Here is a 13345-nt window from a genome sequence, read left to right on the forward strand (position 1 = left end):
TACCCGCCGCAGGAAGGGCGGCTGGCGCCGGCACACCGTGGTGCTGCCCGCCGCCGCCGCCGAGCTGGCGCGCGGCCACTGGATGGAGCCGCGCGGCGCCGAGGCCGCGAGGATGATGATGGTGACGATGGCGCCGGCGCCGCGCCGGCCGCCCGACAAGGACTCGGGGCTCAGCAGCTTGGAGTCCACCAAAGCCCGGCCAGCGGCCACCGCGGGGACAGCGGCCACCCGCAGCCCCCCGGGCAGCCCCGGCGCCTCCCTGCGCTTCCAGCCCCCGCTCTGACTGCCCGGCTCCCTCCGTGCCAGCTCCCAGGGGTGGGAGCAGCCTTTAATTTAAGGACTCGTGTGCTCACGTATTTAATTGTGCTCTGGACAAGCTGCTTTTATTTAACAGTTTCCTCCCCCAGCCTTGTCACTATGTGTCCCTCCCTCCCCGATGGCTCTCCGGGCCAGCAGAGGGGCAAAGTCACCTCGGTCCCGCTCGCTATGGGGACACGCAGGTGGCCTCAGGGGTCCTACCCGCCACCCCCTGCCCCGTGCGGCATCGCCGCATCCCAGGGACGCCGCATCCCGGGATGCTTGGCCGCGGATGCTCGGATGCGGTGCCTGGGAATGCGGGAGGCTCTTCCAGCGCCCTTCCCAAAACTGCCCCAGCACTGGGACAACGGGAGCCTCCTTCCTGCTGCCACCGGGGACCTGTCCCCGCRTTTGGTGGCGGCGGCCCCAGAGGCAGCGCGGGACCCCGGGCGCCCACAGCGAGAGCCGCGGGATGGGATCCCCTGTCCTCGGTGCCACGTCGTCCCGTGCGTTATGCAAATATTTGCTGTAAAGGGTTGGGGGGGTTCCTCTCTTTTTCTCTCTTTTTTTTTTTTTTGTAAATATTGTCTCTAAATGTGTAACATATGACAAAGGATTTATAAGGATTTTTTAAGAAGTTTTGCTCTGTGGAGAGACCGGCCGCGACCGCGCGACGCGCTGGGCCCGTGTTGACTTTTTAAACCCTTCTGCATGTGCATCCCCCCTCGCCCCCGTCCCCCTTGACGTGTTGTAAGAGTCGGACGTGTATCTGGGATATGCAAAAACTGCCAAAAAAACCCTCTAAACAGAGTTCCCTCCCTAAACCCTCTGCTTTGGAAATCGTCTTCCCACAAGTCCTGGTCTATATATTGGAAATAAACTGGTTATCCAAGGAGGTTTGCTCCATATTGCTGTATGGCGGAGGGGTTTCCAGACCCATTTTCCATGCATTTCCCTGTTTCCCATGCTCACGGCATTCCGGAAAGGATTTCCTTGGCTTTCTCCTCAGTGCAACCACCTAGGGGCCAGAGCYTCCTCACCCTCCATCCCTCCCCAGCACCGTGGGAGCATTAAAATGAAAAAAAAAAAGAAGCTATAGAGGAAAAAAAAAAAAGTATTTTATTAAAGCCAGACACTCTGATAGAAAAGAAAAGTAGGAAAGGGGAGGAAGGAGCTCAAAGGCACCCCRGGCAGGGGCGCGAGTCACAAGGGTCACGTTTCGCACAGAACTACCCATGGCATCCGAGATACAGAGAACGACGCTACAGGCTCGCGGGCGGCCACCGCGCACCGCGCGCCTCGCTGCGCTTTTCCAAACAGCTCACGAGAATATTCATGCTAAGAGACACACGACGGCGTAAAAACCCCAAAACAGCCTCTAAAGAGTAGTAGGAACATATTTTTTTTTTTTTGTCCTTTTAAAAGTCATAAGCTTTTTTTTTTTTTAAACAACATCCAGACGAGTAAAGCGGGGTGCGCATGCAGCGGGTGCCTCCGGACACATGCACGATGCAGGCAGCGCTCATTTTTTTTTATGATTTTCTGGGTCGTTTTTGCAACGTTTTCCTCTTTTTTTTTTGTCTTTTTTGAAGTCGGGCGGGTTTCTTTGGCGCCCTTCTCATTTTTTTTTCTTGCCCTCTGGCTTGAGCACACGCACGAGGACGGCGGTCACACACGGTTGCATGATGCCATGACACGAGGGACGCACACGCACGCACTCCGACACACACGCGCACATAGAAAACTAGCGGGATCGCCGGCGAGGTGCAGGTGGGGGGGAAAAAAATGGGGAGAAATCAGGGGAAATGAGGAAYGGGGCACCCCCTGCTTCCCTGCACTCCCCTCCTGGCCCCGGCAGCCACAGGATATTATGGAGAAAAGGGGTGGGGGACAGTGCCTTGGAGGGGGGTGTCCGAGCCAGATGTGCCCAGAGGCACCCAAGGGGGCTCCAGGTACCAAGAGTCAACTGTGACCGTCCCCAGCACATGCACCCCATGGGACCCCCAGACACGAGTSCCCCCAGGTGTCCCCCGCAGGCACCAGGGCCATGGGTTGGGAAGAGCAGGGCAGGGGGGCCAGGCACCACTTGAGGGGGGGATGGAGAGCAGGAGCCCCCCCTCCATAAGAAGCTGTGGCATCGCTACAGAGATTCCCTTTGGTACCGAGAAAAATAACTCAAAAACTCCGCACTTGGACACAAGGAGATCCTGCTACTGCTGCCAGGAGGGGCCGCCCCGGCCCCCTCGCACCCCCAGCCCAGCAACGGCCCCAGCAGGGCTGGGGAGCAGGGCCAGGGGATGGGGGGACACCAGGGCCCCCAGCCCCCTCCAGCTGCCCCTCTCCGGCGTCCCCGGGGAAGCAAACCCACCCCTAACACACCAGACATGAAGAGATTTATTCCTTTCTTTGTTTTCTTTTTTTAAATATTTWTATATATATATTTATATTACGTATATTATATATATATAATATGTAAATATATTTTTTAAAACAATATAAAATGTTAAGACACTTCACTTAAATGTAAAGAGTTGCTTTTTTGCAATCCAAAGAAATTGCATCATGATTTTTTTTTTTTTTGTATTTTTTTTTCACTTTGTTATTCAAAAAAAGGCTCGTTCTTCTGTACAAAAATGATCGGTTTACAAAAAAAGACAGGGAGGGGCGGGGAGAAAAGAAGAAAAGAACCAAAACCCACCCCGGCGCCGAGCTGGCTGACGAGAGGAGCGGTTTGCTTGTGTGCGCCACGGTGCACGGAGCGAGCACGGGGCGCGCCGGCACCCTTGGGTGCTGCTCCTGCATGCCGGGGACGGGGATGCAGCCCCAGCAAGCCCAGACCGCTCTCCGGAGCATCCTCCGGCAGCGGATGGGACAGGGACGTGTCGCGGTGTCCCCCGCGTGGCGCGCGGTCAAGGGGCACGTTGGGACGCGCCGCCCGCTCCCCGCGCACCCCGTGCCCGCCGGTTCCCTCCGTGCTGGCCACTGACCTTGCTCCGCGAGCCTGGATAGCTCCGTGAGCCCAACGGGAGCACCGGCGGGTGGCGGGGGGGCTGCAGGGTCTTGGGTGGCCGCGTGCCCCCCGTTTTGCCCCCTGCTTCGCTCGCGCCCCGCGGCGCTGCTTGGACAAACAGCAACCGCCGGCGGCGAGCAGGGAAGAAACCCAAGGACGAGAGCGAGCGGAACGGAACAAGGAAGGAGACGCAAATAATAATAACAAAGAAACAACACAGGAAAGCGAAATGAAAGAGTGAGAGAGAGGAGAGAGAAAGCAAGCGGGCGGCGGGTGCGCTGGGAGCGGGACGCGAGCCGGAGGACGGGGCCGCGCTCCGGCCGCCCTGGAGCGCCCCGGAGGTCCTGGAGGAGCCCGGCCGAGGGAGGAAGGGCGCGCGCGGAGCCTCAGAACGAAATGGAGGAGTTCCTGGCCCCAAAGGAGGTCAATACGGGGATGGAGGTTCTGCCCGCTGCGGGTTTTTCTGCCACGGCAGGGGAGGCCTCGCTGGCCTCTTTAGATGCTCTAGCGGCCTAGAAAGAAAAGTAAGATTCAAGGAGGAGGAGGAGGAGGAGGAGGAAGAGGGGAGGAGAGTCAGACAGTTTCGTAGAAGACCAAAAGAAAGACCAAAAAGGAGAAAGAAAAGGAAAGAACAACCGAAAAACACGAGTTTGTTCAGAAGCAGCAGTGACTTAGGCCTGCGGTCAAGCAGCTGGGAAGGGTCCACCACAAAGAGAGCACGAGGCGAGCCGGTCCCGCGCGTCACTGCGCGGGACGGGGACAGCGGCAGGAGGAGCGGGGCGGACAGAGCGCCGGGCACACGGGCACGAGGACGGACACGCAGACACAGAGGCGGGGGAGAGGGCAGAGAGTCGGGGAGGGGGGACAAGAAGGGCAGCGTTAGAGCGAGCCGGGGCCGCGTGGGGCTGGCGCCGCGGGACGGGACGGACGCAGCCCCGTTGTGCCACGGGCGCACGGCGGCACCAGCACCGGGGCTGGGCACAGGACGTGGGGGTCTTGCCCGAAGCGTGAGGAGGGGAGCTGTGCCGAGGGCAGCWTGGGGCCAGCGAGCTGCTTGCAGACCCCTCTCATGGCCCTTTCGGGCGCTGGGTGCCCGGGGCGGATCAAAACCTCRCCCCTGCACCGGGGATACGGAAACCTGCACGCGCCGAAACTGCAGCCACCGGGTCCAGGGGCCGGAGGGGCCCGCTTGGACCCGTCTGCAGGCTCCCAAGCTGGGATGCAGGCGATTGTCACCATGGGCACATGGGGATGCAGCACAAGGATGCACCACGGGGATGCGGCTCCAACCTGGAGCACCGGAGGCTACACGAGGGACTAGGCTGGGCCGACGGCACGGGCTAGGGAGGACGGAGCAGGGGAGGATGGGGCCGCCCGTTTTGCTCATGTTTGCCCAAGCTGCATGAAATCTGTTCCCCRCTTTCCCCAGCTACAGTTGGAGGCAACTGGGAAAAAAAACATGGCTTCATCTGACTGGGTGTGCGGTTCCAAGAGAACGAGCAAAATTGGATTTATTGGGAGGTTTGCTCAAGACAGGCCCGGGGAAAGAGAGGGACACACAGAACGGGGAGGGAAGGGAGGACGGGGCAGGATGAGCCCTGCTGCCCCCGCCCAGGGAAAGGTGCTTCTGTGGACCCGGGGCTGTCCCCAAGCCCTGCAGTGCCCGTGGAAAGSGGGACACCGGTGCGGAGGTGAGGAGGGGCAATGCGGGTCATTGCGGCGCCGCCGGGGACGCGGGGAGGCCACCGCAGCCTCAGGCTGCACCAGACGCCTTGCTTGCGACACCAAGCCTCTCGTCACCAGAGCCCAAGATGCTCTTCTGAGAGGTCTACGGGTCCCTGGGGACAAGGGCGTCACAGCCCCTGCCCCACGCTCAGCCYGGGGCTCAGCCCTGGCACTCGGGGACCTCCTGCTGCATCAAATGCGCAGGGTGGTGTCCCCATGCCCAAGAAACCATCGTGCCCAGACAACACAAGGGATCCTCCCGTCCAGCAGCAGGTCCCCAGGCCCTCGGCAGTGCCAGCGAGGGCACCTAGCGAGGGCAGACCCCTCTGCCCACCACCCCTGTGGACCGTRGGGACCAAGCAGGATCCGGGCTCGCTTGCAGCTCACGCTGCTTCGAGCGGAGCCGGCGAGGCGGCTCTAGAGATAAACTACCTGCTGCTGTCCCTGGATCCTCATGTACTCCATTCGCTGCTTTATGTGCTTGCTCTTGTCGGGGCTGCCCTGCTGGCTCTGCTTCAGCCTCGACGCCGGGTTCACCATCTTCATGGCCGGGATGGAGACGCCGCCACTCTGAGGAGGCAGAAAAATGGGGGAGAGGGGTTAAAAACAGCAGGATAATAATGTGCATTATGTGCCAATGTGCAAGCTCTTCCCGCAGCCGGGCACTGCGTGCGGGATGCATCGGGTCCTGGCACCTTCACCACCAGCCCCGGTGTCCTGCAGGCACCTTGCAGCTGGTGCCCATGTTAACAAAGACACCAGATCCACGTTCCCAGGAGAAATGCACCCGCTCCAGGGAGCTCGGAGGCTGGCCGGGACTTGGGGACGCAGAGCCGAACGGGGCAGGTTGGGGCAGGCAGTGCAAACAGGAGGCGGAGAGTGGGAGCAGAGCAGCCCTGTCCATGGAGGGGATGCCCAGCTCGGAGAAAGGGAAAGAGGCGGCACGAGACAGAAACAGATTCCAGGTGGAGGCACCGGCAGTGGGAATACAGAGGTTTTTATTCACTGTCTTGCATAGATCGAGACACAAGGGCTTGCAAGAACAGCAGCGACAGAGTGACCGGGAGCAAATCTTTCGAGCAGACGAATAAAGTGGCAAAAACAGCACTTTCGAGGCTGCCCCAGAAAGGTGCCATTCCCATCCCCAGCACATTCCACCCTGGACACCAATGCAGCTGGGTCTTGGCCTTTGCATCCAAGCAGCACCAGCCTGGAAACCTCAAGCAAGACTAGCCCTCTCCGACTCCAACTTAAGGAGCGCCCAGAGSAAGCCCAGCTCTGCAGCCGCTCCTACCAAGCCCCGATTTGGSCTTTGCTTTGCGAGCTCCCAGCACGCATCCACCCCAGCAGTAAATCCCTCTCGCAGCTCGGCTCCGGGTTTGCACAAGGAGTCTCCACAGGAGGAAATTGCAGCTCCCCCCTGCGCAAGGGCCGCTTACGCAGCGCGCCTGGGAGGGGGCCAGGGCGTAAGTGAGCAGCGGGGCTGAGCTAATTGCTGCAAATGAAAAGGGAGATGCATTGATGAGCACTGCTCGTTAAGAAAGGAGGAGGAWGACTCCTGTGTGGTTGAGGGCTTTTTTTCCACCCGTTTTCCTTTTCTTTTCTTTTTTTTTTCCCCAGCTATTCAGCAAGCCGAGCGGCTGCTGCAGATTCCAACAGAAACCAATTTGGATGGCTTGAGGGGGCCCGCGCTGTGATTTAATTAGGAGAAACATCTGCTGCTTTGCAGCGACACTTAAACTGCAGTTAGTCAGGAAAGTGCTTATGCGGAGTGAAAGGAAAAAGGAAGGAGAGAAGAGCAGCTTTCCGAGCGTCCCCGTCAGCGCGCGCATCCCGCTCGCTCCTCTCAGCCGTCCTTGCCCCAGGGAGAGGAGCTCAGAGCTCAGCCCTGTCCGGAGGCAGATGCACAGAGAGGGGCAGGCAGACGGAGGAAGAGAAGGTGCCCGAGCGAATCTGAGGGTAGAGCAGAGCAAGGGGCATAACAGAAAATGAACCTGGAGGCTGCCCGGGGGCGGCGGCGGCTTTGGGCGCACGGCTGGTTTGCTCTTGCTCGCCAGCGGGCTCTCCGGAGCATCGTTGGCCTCGTGGAGATGCAGGGCAGGGCCACGGGCACAGCCGCCGCGTGCGAGACGCCCCGGAGCGGCCTCCCTGCCTCTGCTGGCGTCCTCGGAGCGCTCCGCTGCTAGAAGCTGCTTGGGGAACACGAATTCGATGGCCGCGTGGCTGCTGATTTCGTTGATGGTGATTTCCAGCTCGCGGATGGTCTCCTCAAGGCTGTCCAGTCTCCGGTAGGTGCCTTCACAAATCTCTTGGCTGCGTGGGGTCATGGAGTGGGGAGGACATGCGTCCTCTGGGCGCCTTCCCCGAGGACCCAGGGCACAGGGACCTGCCGCCGTCATCCCTCCTACGCCGGACTCCATCCCGGCTGCCTCTCCCCGAGCGGGAAGACGGAGGCTGCTCCGGCCTGGAGCTGGTGCCTTGGGATGCCCAGCCTGGGATTCTCCGCTCCCTTGCTGCTCCGGATCGGTGCCTAGGGAAGACCTGGGCTCTGGCAGGGGCAGGATCTGGGCAGGAGCAGTGACCTCCCACGTGCCCGCTCCACTGCCGTGATGCGCAGCGTCCCCGCGGGCCGGGGTGCCGCCACCGCCGCCTCCTGCAGGAGCGCGCACCGCTGCGGGGCCTCTTCCCTCGCCACGGGGCTGCTGGCCCTGGGGCCTCGGGGGACACGGCCCGTCGCTGCCCAGCACCCAAACGCCTCCGCGTGCGGCCGGGGATGCTTCCACAGCGCCGAGAGACGCCTGGCGCTTCGCTTGCTCGTCGGGGCAGCCCTGGAGCCTGCCCGGGGAGGGCACCTCCGCAGAGCGCCCTGGTGCTCCCCGAGGCGCCGGCACCCGCTCTGCTCCGGCTCCGCCGCTGCCGTCCTCGCAGCCTGCGGTGCCGGATCCCTGCGCGGCCTCCGGCTCCGCCTCGGGCGAAGGCGGCTGGGACACCCACTCGGAGAGCACGATCCGCGGCAGGGAGACCGTCCCGCTCCCCGGAGCCCCCACGCGCTCCGGCTCCTGGGAGGGGAAGGCGGACACGTTAGGATGTGCTGGGGAGCAGACCAAGGCTGCGAGGGGATGCGCTTGGCTCTCGCCCAGGCCCAGCCACTTGGGCACCTCTGATTTTTCACAGGCACAGAGAGATTCCAGCTTCCCTCGGCCTTAGGAGGTTACGGGACTCACGCGCACAACTAAATTGCTCAAATTCCTTTGGAAATGAGAGTCAAAGGCAGGGGAAGATCCACCGCAAAGGACAGCAAGACCTTTAAAGCCCCGAGTGCTGAGAAGCCACCAGGAAAACACTGTCCCCCTTCCCCCTGCATCTCTGTTGCCACGATGGGGAGAGTGCATGGCACCCGGGGCCGACACCGTGCCACGTCCACCGGGGCCGACACCGCGCCACGTCCCCTGGGGCCAACACCGTGCCACGTCCCCCAGGGACGACACCGTGCCCCGGGGGAGGCCAGCGCAGGCGGTGGAAGGGCTTGCGGGAGASAAACGCTCTCCAGAAGAGGTGTCCCCTGCAGCCTGGGATGGGTCCAGCCCGAGGAGAGGGGCTCGTCGCCGTGGGGCAGGCGGCGCTGCGGTGACGGGCCGGTGGCACCGCGGCCTCTGTCACAGCACGGTGACAGAGAGGGGCCTCTGCATCCCCTGCCAGGGTTTGGGCAAGGATGGGAACCCACGGAGGCCTTTGCAGGGTGCAAGGAAACCGTGCGGCCCCTTTGGAACACGGGAAGCTGCTCTGCATCACCGTGTCCCCCTGGGCCTGTCCCCTTGCCATGGGTGCAGCCCAYCCAGCCCTGCTGCTCCCCTTGGCTAGGTCCTTTCTGCACCTTTTCTCCTGTCCCCCTCCATGGGCACCCTCTGCTCCATTCCATCCACCTTCCAGGCATCTCCAATTCCTCCCTCCCTGGAAGATGAAGGGCAGGGAGGGAGGCACACGGGGCCCCTTCACCCCATGCCAGCATCATGCACGTGGCAGGGGCTCCTCATGCATCACCCGCCACAGTGACACCCTTGTGGCAGTGACACCCTCCCGGACAAGTCACCAGGCACCCTCCCCATGCACAATTCAGGGGGTGCCCTCTGTGTTTTCCCCATCCAGGGGCTGGTGTGTGCAGGAGCATCCCCGGATTGCAGGCACAGGGAGTGCCATGGTTAGTGCCCGGTCCTGTGCCRTGCCAGGGTGGCACACAGGGTTGTGAGCAAGAGTGAAGAGAGCCATTAGTTTGTTAAACCAGAGGAGATGCAGAGAGAGAAAAAGAGTTAAAAGGAGGCTGGAGATGAGGCTGGTTAAAGTGCAGCAGGAGCCTGTGAGGCAGGAGGAGGGCTCGGAGCTGTTACCTTCCATCCTTGGGCTGCACCGGAGGCTCCGTTGGGCCACAAGTCTGCGTGCCCAGGGGAGACGGCAGCCGCGAGCGGCTCGAAACGGAGCTTGGGGAGGAAAGGGGAGGCTGAGCTTCTCTGAAACACCTGGGGAGTCAAACAGGGCACGTTGGAGCCGGGAGGCGCAGGGCGGCGGAGGCTGCGCTCGCAGGGATGCTCCTCAGGGCTTGGTGGCCACTGGTAGCAAGTGATCTGCTGCTCTCGGGGACAACACATGTGTGACACTGAGCAGAGCCTGGGCATGGAGGCACCACCACGGAGCTGCTCCTCTGAACCTTTTCCAGCTGCTCTGCAAGGAGGCAGGGGACCAGCCAGGGAAACTCTGTCCCTGGGCTGCCCCCAGCAGCATGCTCAGCCTAGACACACAAGGTCCCACCACGGAGCTGCTCCTCTGAACCTTTTCCAGCTGCTCTGCAAGGAGGCAGGGGACCAGCCAGGGAAACTCTGTCCCTGGGCTGCCCCCAGCAGCATGCTCAGCCTAGACACACAAGGTCCCTGGTTCTGAGATGGGGCCTAGGTTTGCCCCATCACTGCCAGCTCCTCGGCGTGACAAGGGGACGAGGAGCCTTGGTGCCTCTGCAAGGAGGCTGCAGGCATGACTTGCCCATGAAGCTGCTCCTAGTGGGATCCTAATGGGAGCCACTGGGATCCGCAGGGCACCTGGGCACCTCGCTCTTGGCAAACGCATGGAGCTGGCTGTGGGGCAGTACCTGGCTTAGCAGGGAGCACAATGCAGAGCCCCAGAAGGGCATCTCAGGTGGCCTCTCTGCAGGGTGCCGGGCGGCCAAACCCAAAGAACCTCCAGCCAAAGCTGCACAGCACTAAAGACAACGAGTCTTGGAGCGCGAGACTGGAAGCGCCGCAGAGGGCTGGTAAAGCGGGCACCGAGCRCCAGGAGCACCGCACTGCCACCAGCTGCAGCCGCTTCGTGTGGCCCATCTCCACAGTGCCACGTTCTTGCTGGCAGGTGGGACAAGGAGCAGGGGGACCTGCTGCAGGCCCAGGGCTTGAGATGTTCCTTTACCCACCAGTTCCCTACTCCCATCACATCTAGAGCGACAACGTGGACCAAGCCGGAGCTGCTGTCCCAGGAACCGAGGGCTCTCMACAGCCCTTGCCGCGCTCACCTCCAGCTCCGCAATGATGCGGTCCTCATCATCGTCATCTTTGATGGCAGAGGCAATGATGGGGGGCGTGGAAGCAGGTCTGACCACCTCCGACACCGTCCGTCGCAGCTTGACCTGGGGCTTCTGCGTCTCCAGCTCCTCCGACTCTGCTTTCTGCAAGGGGAGAGTGGGATGGATGAGGGGCCAGGCCCGTGCACCGCAGCTCCAGCCACCGAGGACCTCCCTACCTTCATGAAACCAGGCTCCTTCTTGCTGGTGACGATGACTTCGCCGCTGCGGGTCGTGGTGAGCCCGTGGGACGAGGGGAAGCTCCGGCGAGGAGGGGGAGGCGGCGGCGACTTGGAGGGTTTCTCGGTCCGGTACCGGGGCACCGTCAGCTCATCTGGGCACGGAAGACACCGTGAGAGAGCAGAGCCCTTCCCCTTCCCCAATCCAACGCCCTGGACTCTGCTCCTGCCTCCCCGTCTAGWAGAGCTCCCCTCGAGGCACCACCGCTGTGCCCAGGGAAACGCACAGTGACAGCAGGACAAGGACAGTGAGGACACAGCCTGGCCATGAGCAGAAAGAGATCCGTGGAGAAAGCAAAAATCCTGCCCCCGAGATTTTGGGCTTGATCTTGAAGGTTTTTTCCAACCACAACACTCTGCGCTCCAACCACAACACTCTGCGATCCCAGGTGTCCCAGGTCCCCCGCCGTCCCCGCGCGGTACCTGAGCCCCGGCGGCCGTTGGGGTCCCCCTTGCCCGTGGCTTTCGTCGCGTGCTGCGCCTTGGAGGGCTTGTGCTCCGGCGTGGAGGCGGCGCTGCCCGCGCTCTGCTTGTGCTTGGCCGCGAACTCCAGGTCGGGGATGGCCTTCATGAGCTCGGCCTGCGTCTCCTCCAGGAGGCGGTTGATGTCCTTGGCGCTGTACTGCGTCAGCGCCGCGCGCTTCTCCTCCCAGTCACGCTCGGCAGCCTGCGAGCGACGGAGCGCGCTGCAGCGGCCGCCCTCGCGGCGGGGACGGGACCAGGGCCCCCCAACCCGCCCCGTGACCCGGGCCACATCCCGGCTTTTCCACGTGCAACCTGAGGATGCTCCCAAGGGACATCGCCGGTGGAGAGGACCCTGGCAGGAACGCTCACCTCCACGGAGACGGCTTTGTCGGCGCTCTTCTTGCTCGGGGGCTCCGGGCCCGTCTGGGTCTTGGCAGGAACCATCTCCGGAGCACGGGCAGGGTTATTGCTCTTGCCGGGGTGGCTCTGGGTCTGGGGGGGGCTGTGCCCAAAGCCGGCCATGCCCAGGGGCTCTGGGACGGGTGGCAGGTGATGGAGGCTCACGGGGGGGCTCGGCGGGGTCTCCAAATCCAGCCCTTTGCTGAAGTCGCTCTCGGGGGCGATTTTCTTGGGCGACTGGCTGAGGCTGTTCGGGGTGCTCCACACGCCCTCCTCCACTTGCCTGGYGGGGACACGGAAGGCACCAGGTCACCGTGCGGCACGGACACGACCCCCAGCCCCGTCACCACCCCGCTCTCCCCAACGCCTGCATTTCGCAGCTGGAGCTTTGGATTCTCTGGTGGCTACGAAGGAGCAGCACCCGTGCCCTCCACCCGACATCCACCGTGATGAAACTCATGAGAAACGGGCATCGCTCAGAATTCTGCTCCTCTGTTCAATTTGGCTGCAGCTGGCCACTGGATTCAGGAATTATTAGGAAAGGGGGAATGACAGGTAGGCAGATTCATACACTGAGTGATCATAGAAGCTCATTTCCCTAGAAAACCAGGCTAGAGAAGAGCCCGAGGCGAGCCCCGGCGATGGAGCATTCCTCCTCCAATTTGGCCAAGCTACAAGCGATCACCAAGGGTCTCGTAATGCGAGCAGGCAGGCGGGCTCAGCGCCGGCACGGCCTCCCCGTGACAACTATCGTTAGATACAGAGCACGATTTCCTTCATCAGAGTCACATCTGCCGGGGTGCACAGAGGGGCGAGGCAGTTATTTGTGGGGTGCAGAGCAGGGCTGGGGGGCCGCGGCGGCGGCGCTCACCTGCGGATCTGCGCGAGGGTGTCCGTGACCGCCTTGCAGCGCTTGAGCAGCCCGTCCAGCCGGTTGGGCTCCTCCTTGAGGAACTTGACGGCTTCCACCTCCACGCGCAGCACCACGCGCATCTTGCTCTGCAGGCTGGGGAACTGGGCTGCGGCGGGACGGCGGGGGTCACGGCGGCGCCGCGGGCCCCCCGCGCTGTCCCCCGGGCCCATCCTCGCTCCCGCGGCACGCGCGCCCTGCCGCATGGAGCGGGATGCGCCCTGGAGGCTGCTCAGCCTGGACGGTGGCCCTGGTGAGCAGGCAGCGCGCAATGCGGAGCTGGCTCCCTGCCGCGCTCCGCTYGCTTGTCCGGGCTGCTCAGCGTCAGCCTCGGTTTTTATAAAGGCTGGGGGGAATTGAGYTGTTTGCACCTCTGTCCCATACCCCCGAGACCCCCTGGACCCCCCTGTCCATCAAATCATCATCCGCTGCGGCCATGGCCTGGGGACACAGGGACTCTGGCCCCACGCATCCAAGCGCCGCACGCATCTGCCTGCAAAAAGCAGGATGGGGAGGAGAGGGAAACGCAGTATGCGCAGGGTGCGCGAGAGCCACGTGCCACCCTGCGGCTGGGACAGCCACGAGCTGTGGGGGGACAGTGGGCAGCGCGTGCAGGATGGCCGGGGACAGCAGAGCGAGCAGGGACGGGGCTCCGAGGGCAGCACTGTCACAGGGACAGCAGTGCAGCTGCAGGGACA

The 13345-nt window shown here is 62.5% G+C and overlaps 2 protein-coding genes across 5 annotated transcripts in view; one reads left to right on the forward strand and one right to left on the reverse strand.

Moving 5' to 3' along the window:
• ARHGAP23 (Rho GTPase activating protein 23) overlaps positions 1-283 on the forward strand; it is a 24256-nt gene extending 23973 nt beyond the window's left edge. Inside the window, exon 27 of the mRNA XM_026054398.1 lies at positions 13-283. Within this exon, the coding sequence (XP_025910183.1) occupies positions 13-283 (271 nt within the window). The remainder of the gene's footprint in view (positions 1-12) is intronic.
• Positions 284-3609: 3326 nt separating this feature from the next.
• The window catches only part of SRCIN1 (SRC kinase signaling inhibitor 1), a 40819-nt gene continuing 31083 nt past the window's right edge, over positions 3610-13345 (reverse strand). For 2 of the 4 annotated variants that reach the window (XM_026054504.1, XM_026054505.1), the window contains exons 13-20: positions 12609-12756; positions 11708-12020; positions 11297-11540; positions 10814-10968; positions 10587-10739; positions 9418-9546; positions 5465-5602; positions 3610-3819 (exon numbers count right to left, since the gene is read on the reverse strand). In XM_026054504.1, the coding sequence (XP_025910289.1) occupies positions 3694-3819; positions 5465-5602; positions 9418-9546; positions 10587-10739; positions 10814-10968; positions 11297-11540; positions 11708-12020; positions 12609-12756 (1406 nt within the window). In that variant the 3' untranslated portion in view covers positions 3610-3693. Of the gene's footprint in view, positions 3820-5058; positions 5603-9417; positions 9547-10586; positions 10740-10813; positions 10969-11296; positions 11541-11707; positions 12021-12608; positions 12757-13345 lie in introns of those variants that run through there. The other 2 variants (XM_026054507.1, XM_026054506.1) reach the window with 2 other exon arrangements.

The sequence above is a fragment of the Nothoprocta perdicaria genome, unplaced genomic scaffold, assembly GCF_003342845.1.
Source record: "Nothoprocta perdicaria isolate Ctin4 unplaced genomic scaffold, notPer1 scaffold_121, whole genome shotgun sequence".
Taxonomy (NCBI): Eukaryota; Metazoa; Chordata; class Aves; order Tinamiformes; family Tinamidae; genus Nothoprocta; species Nothoprocta perdicaria.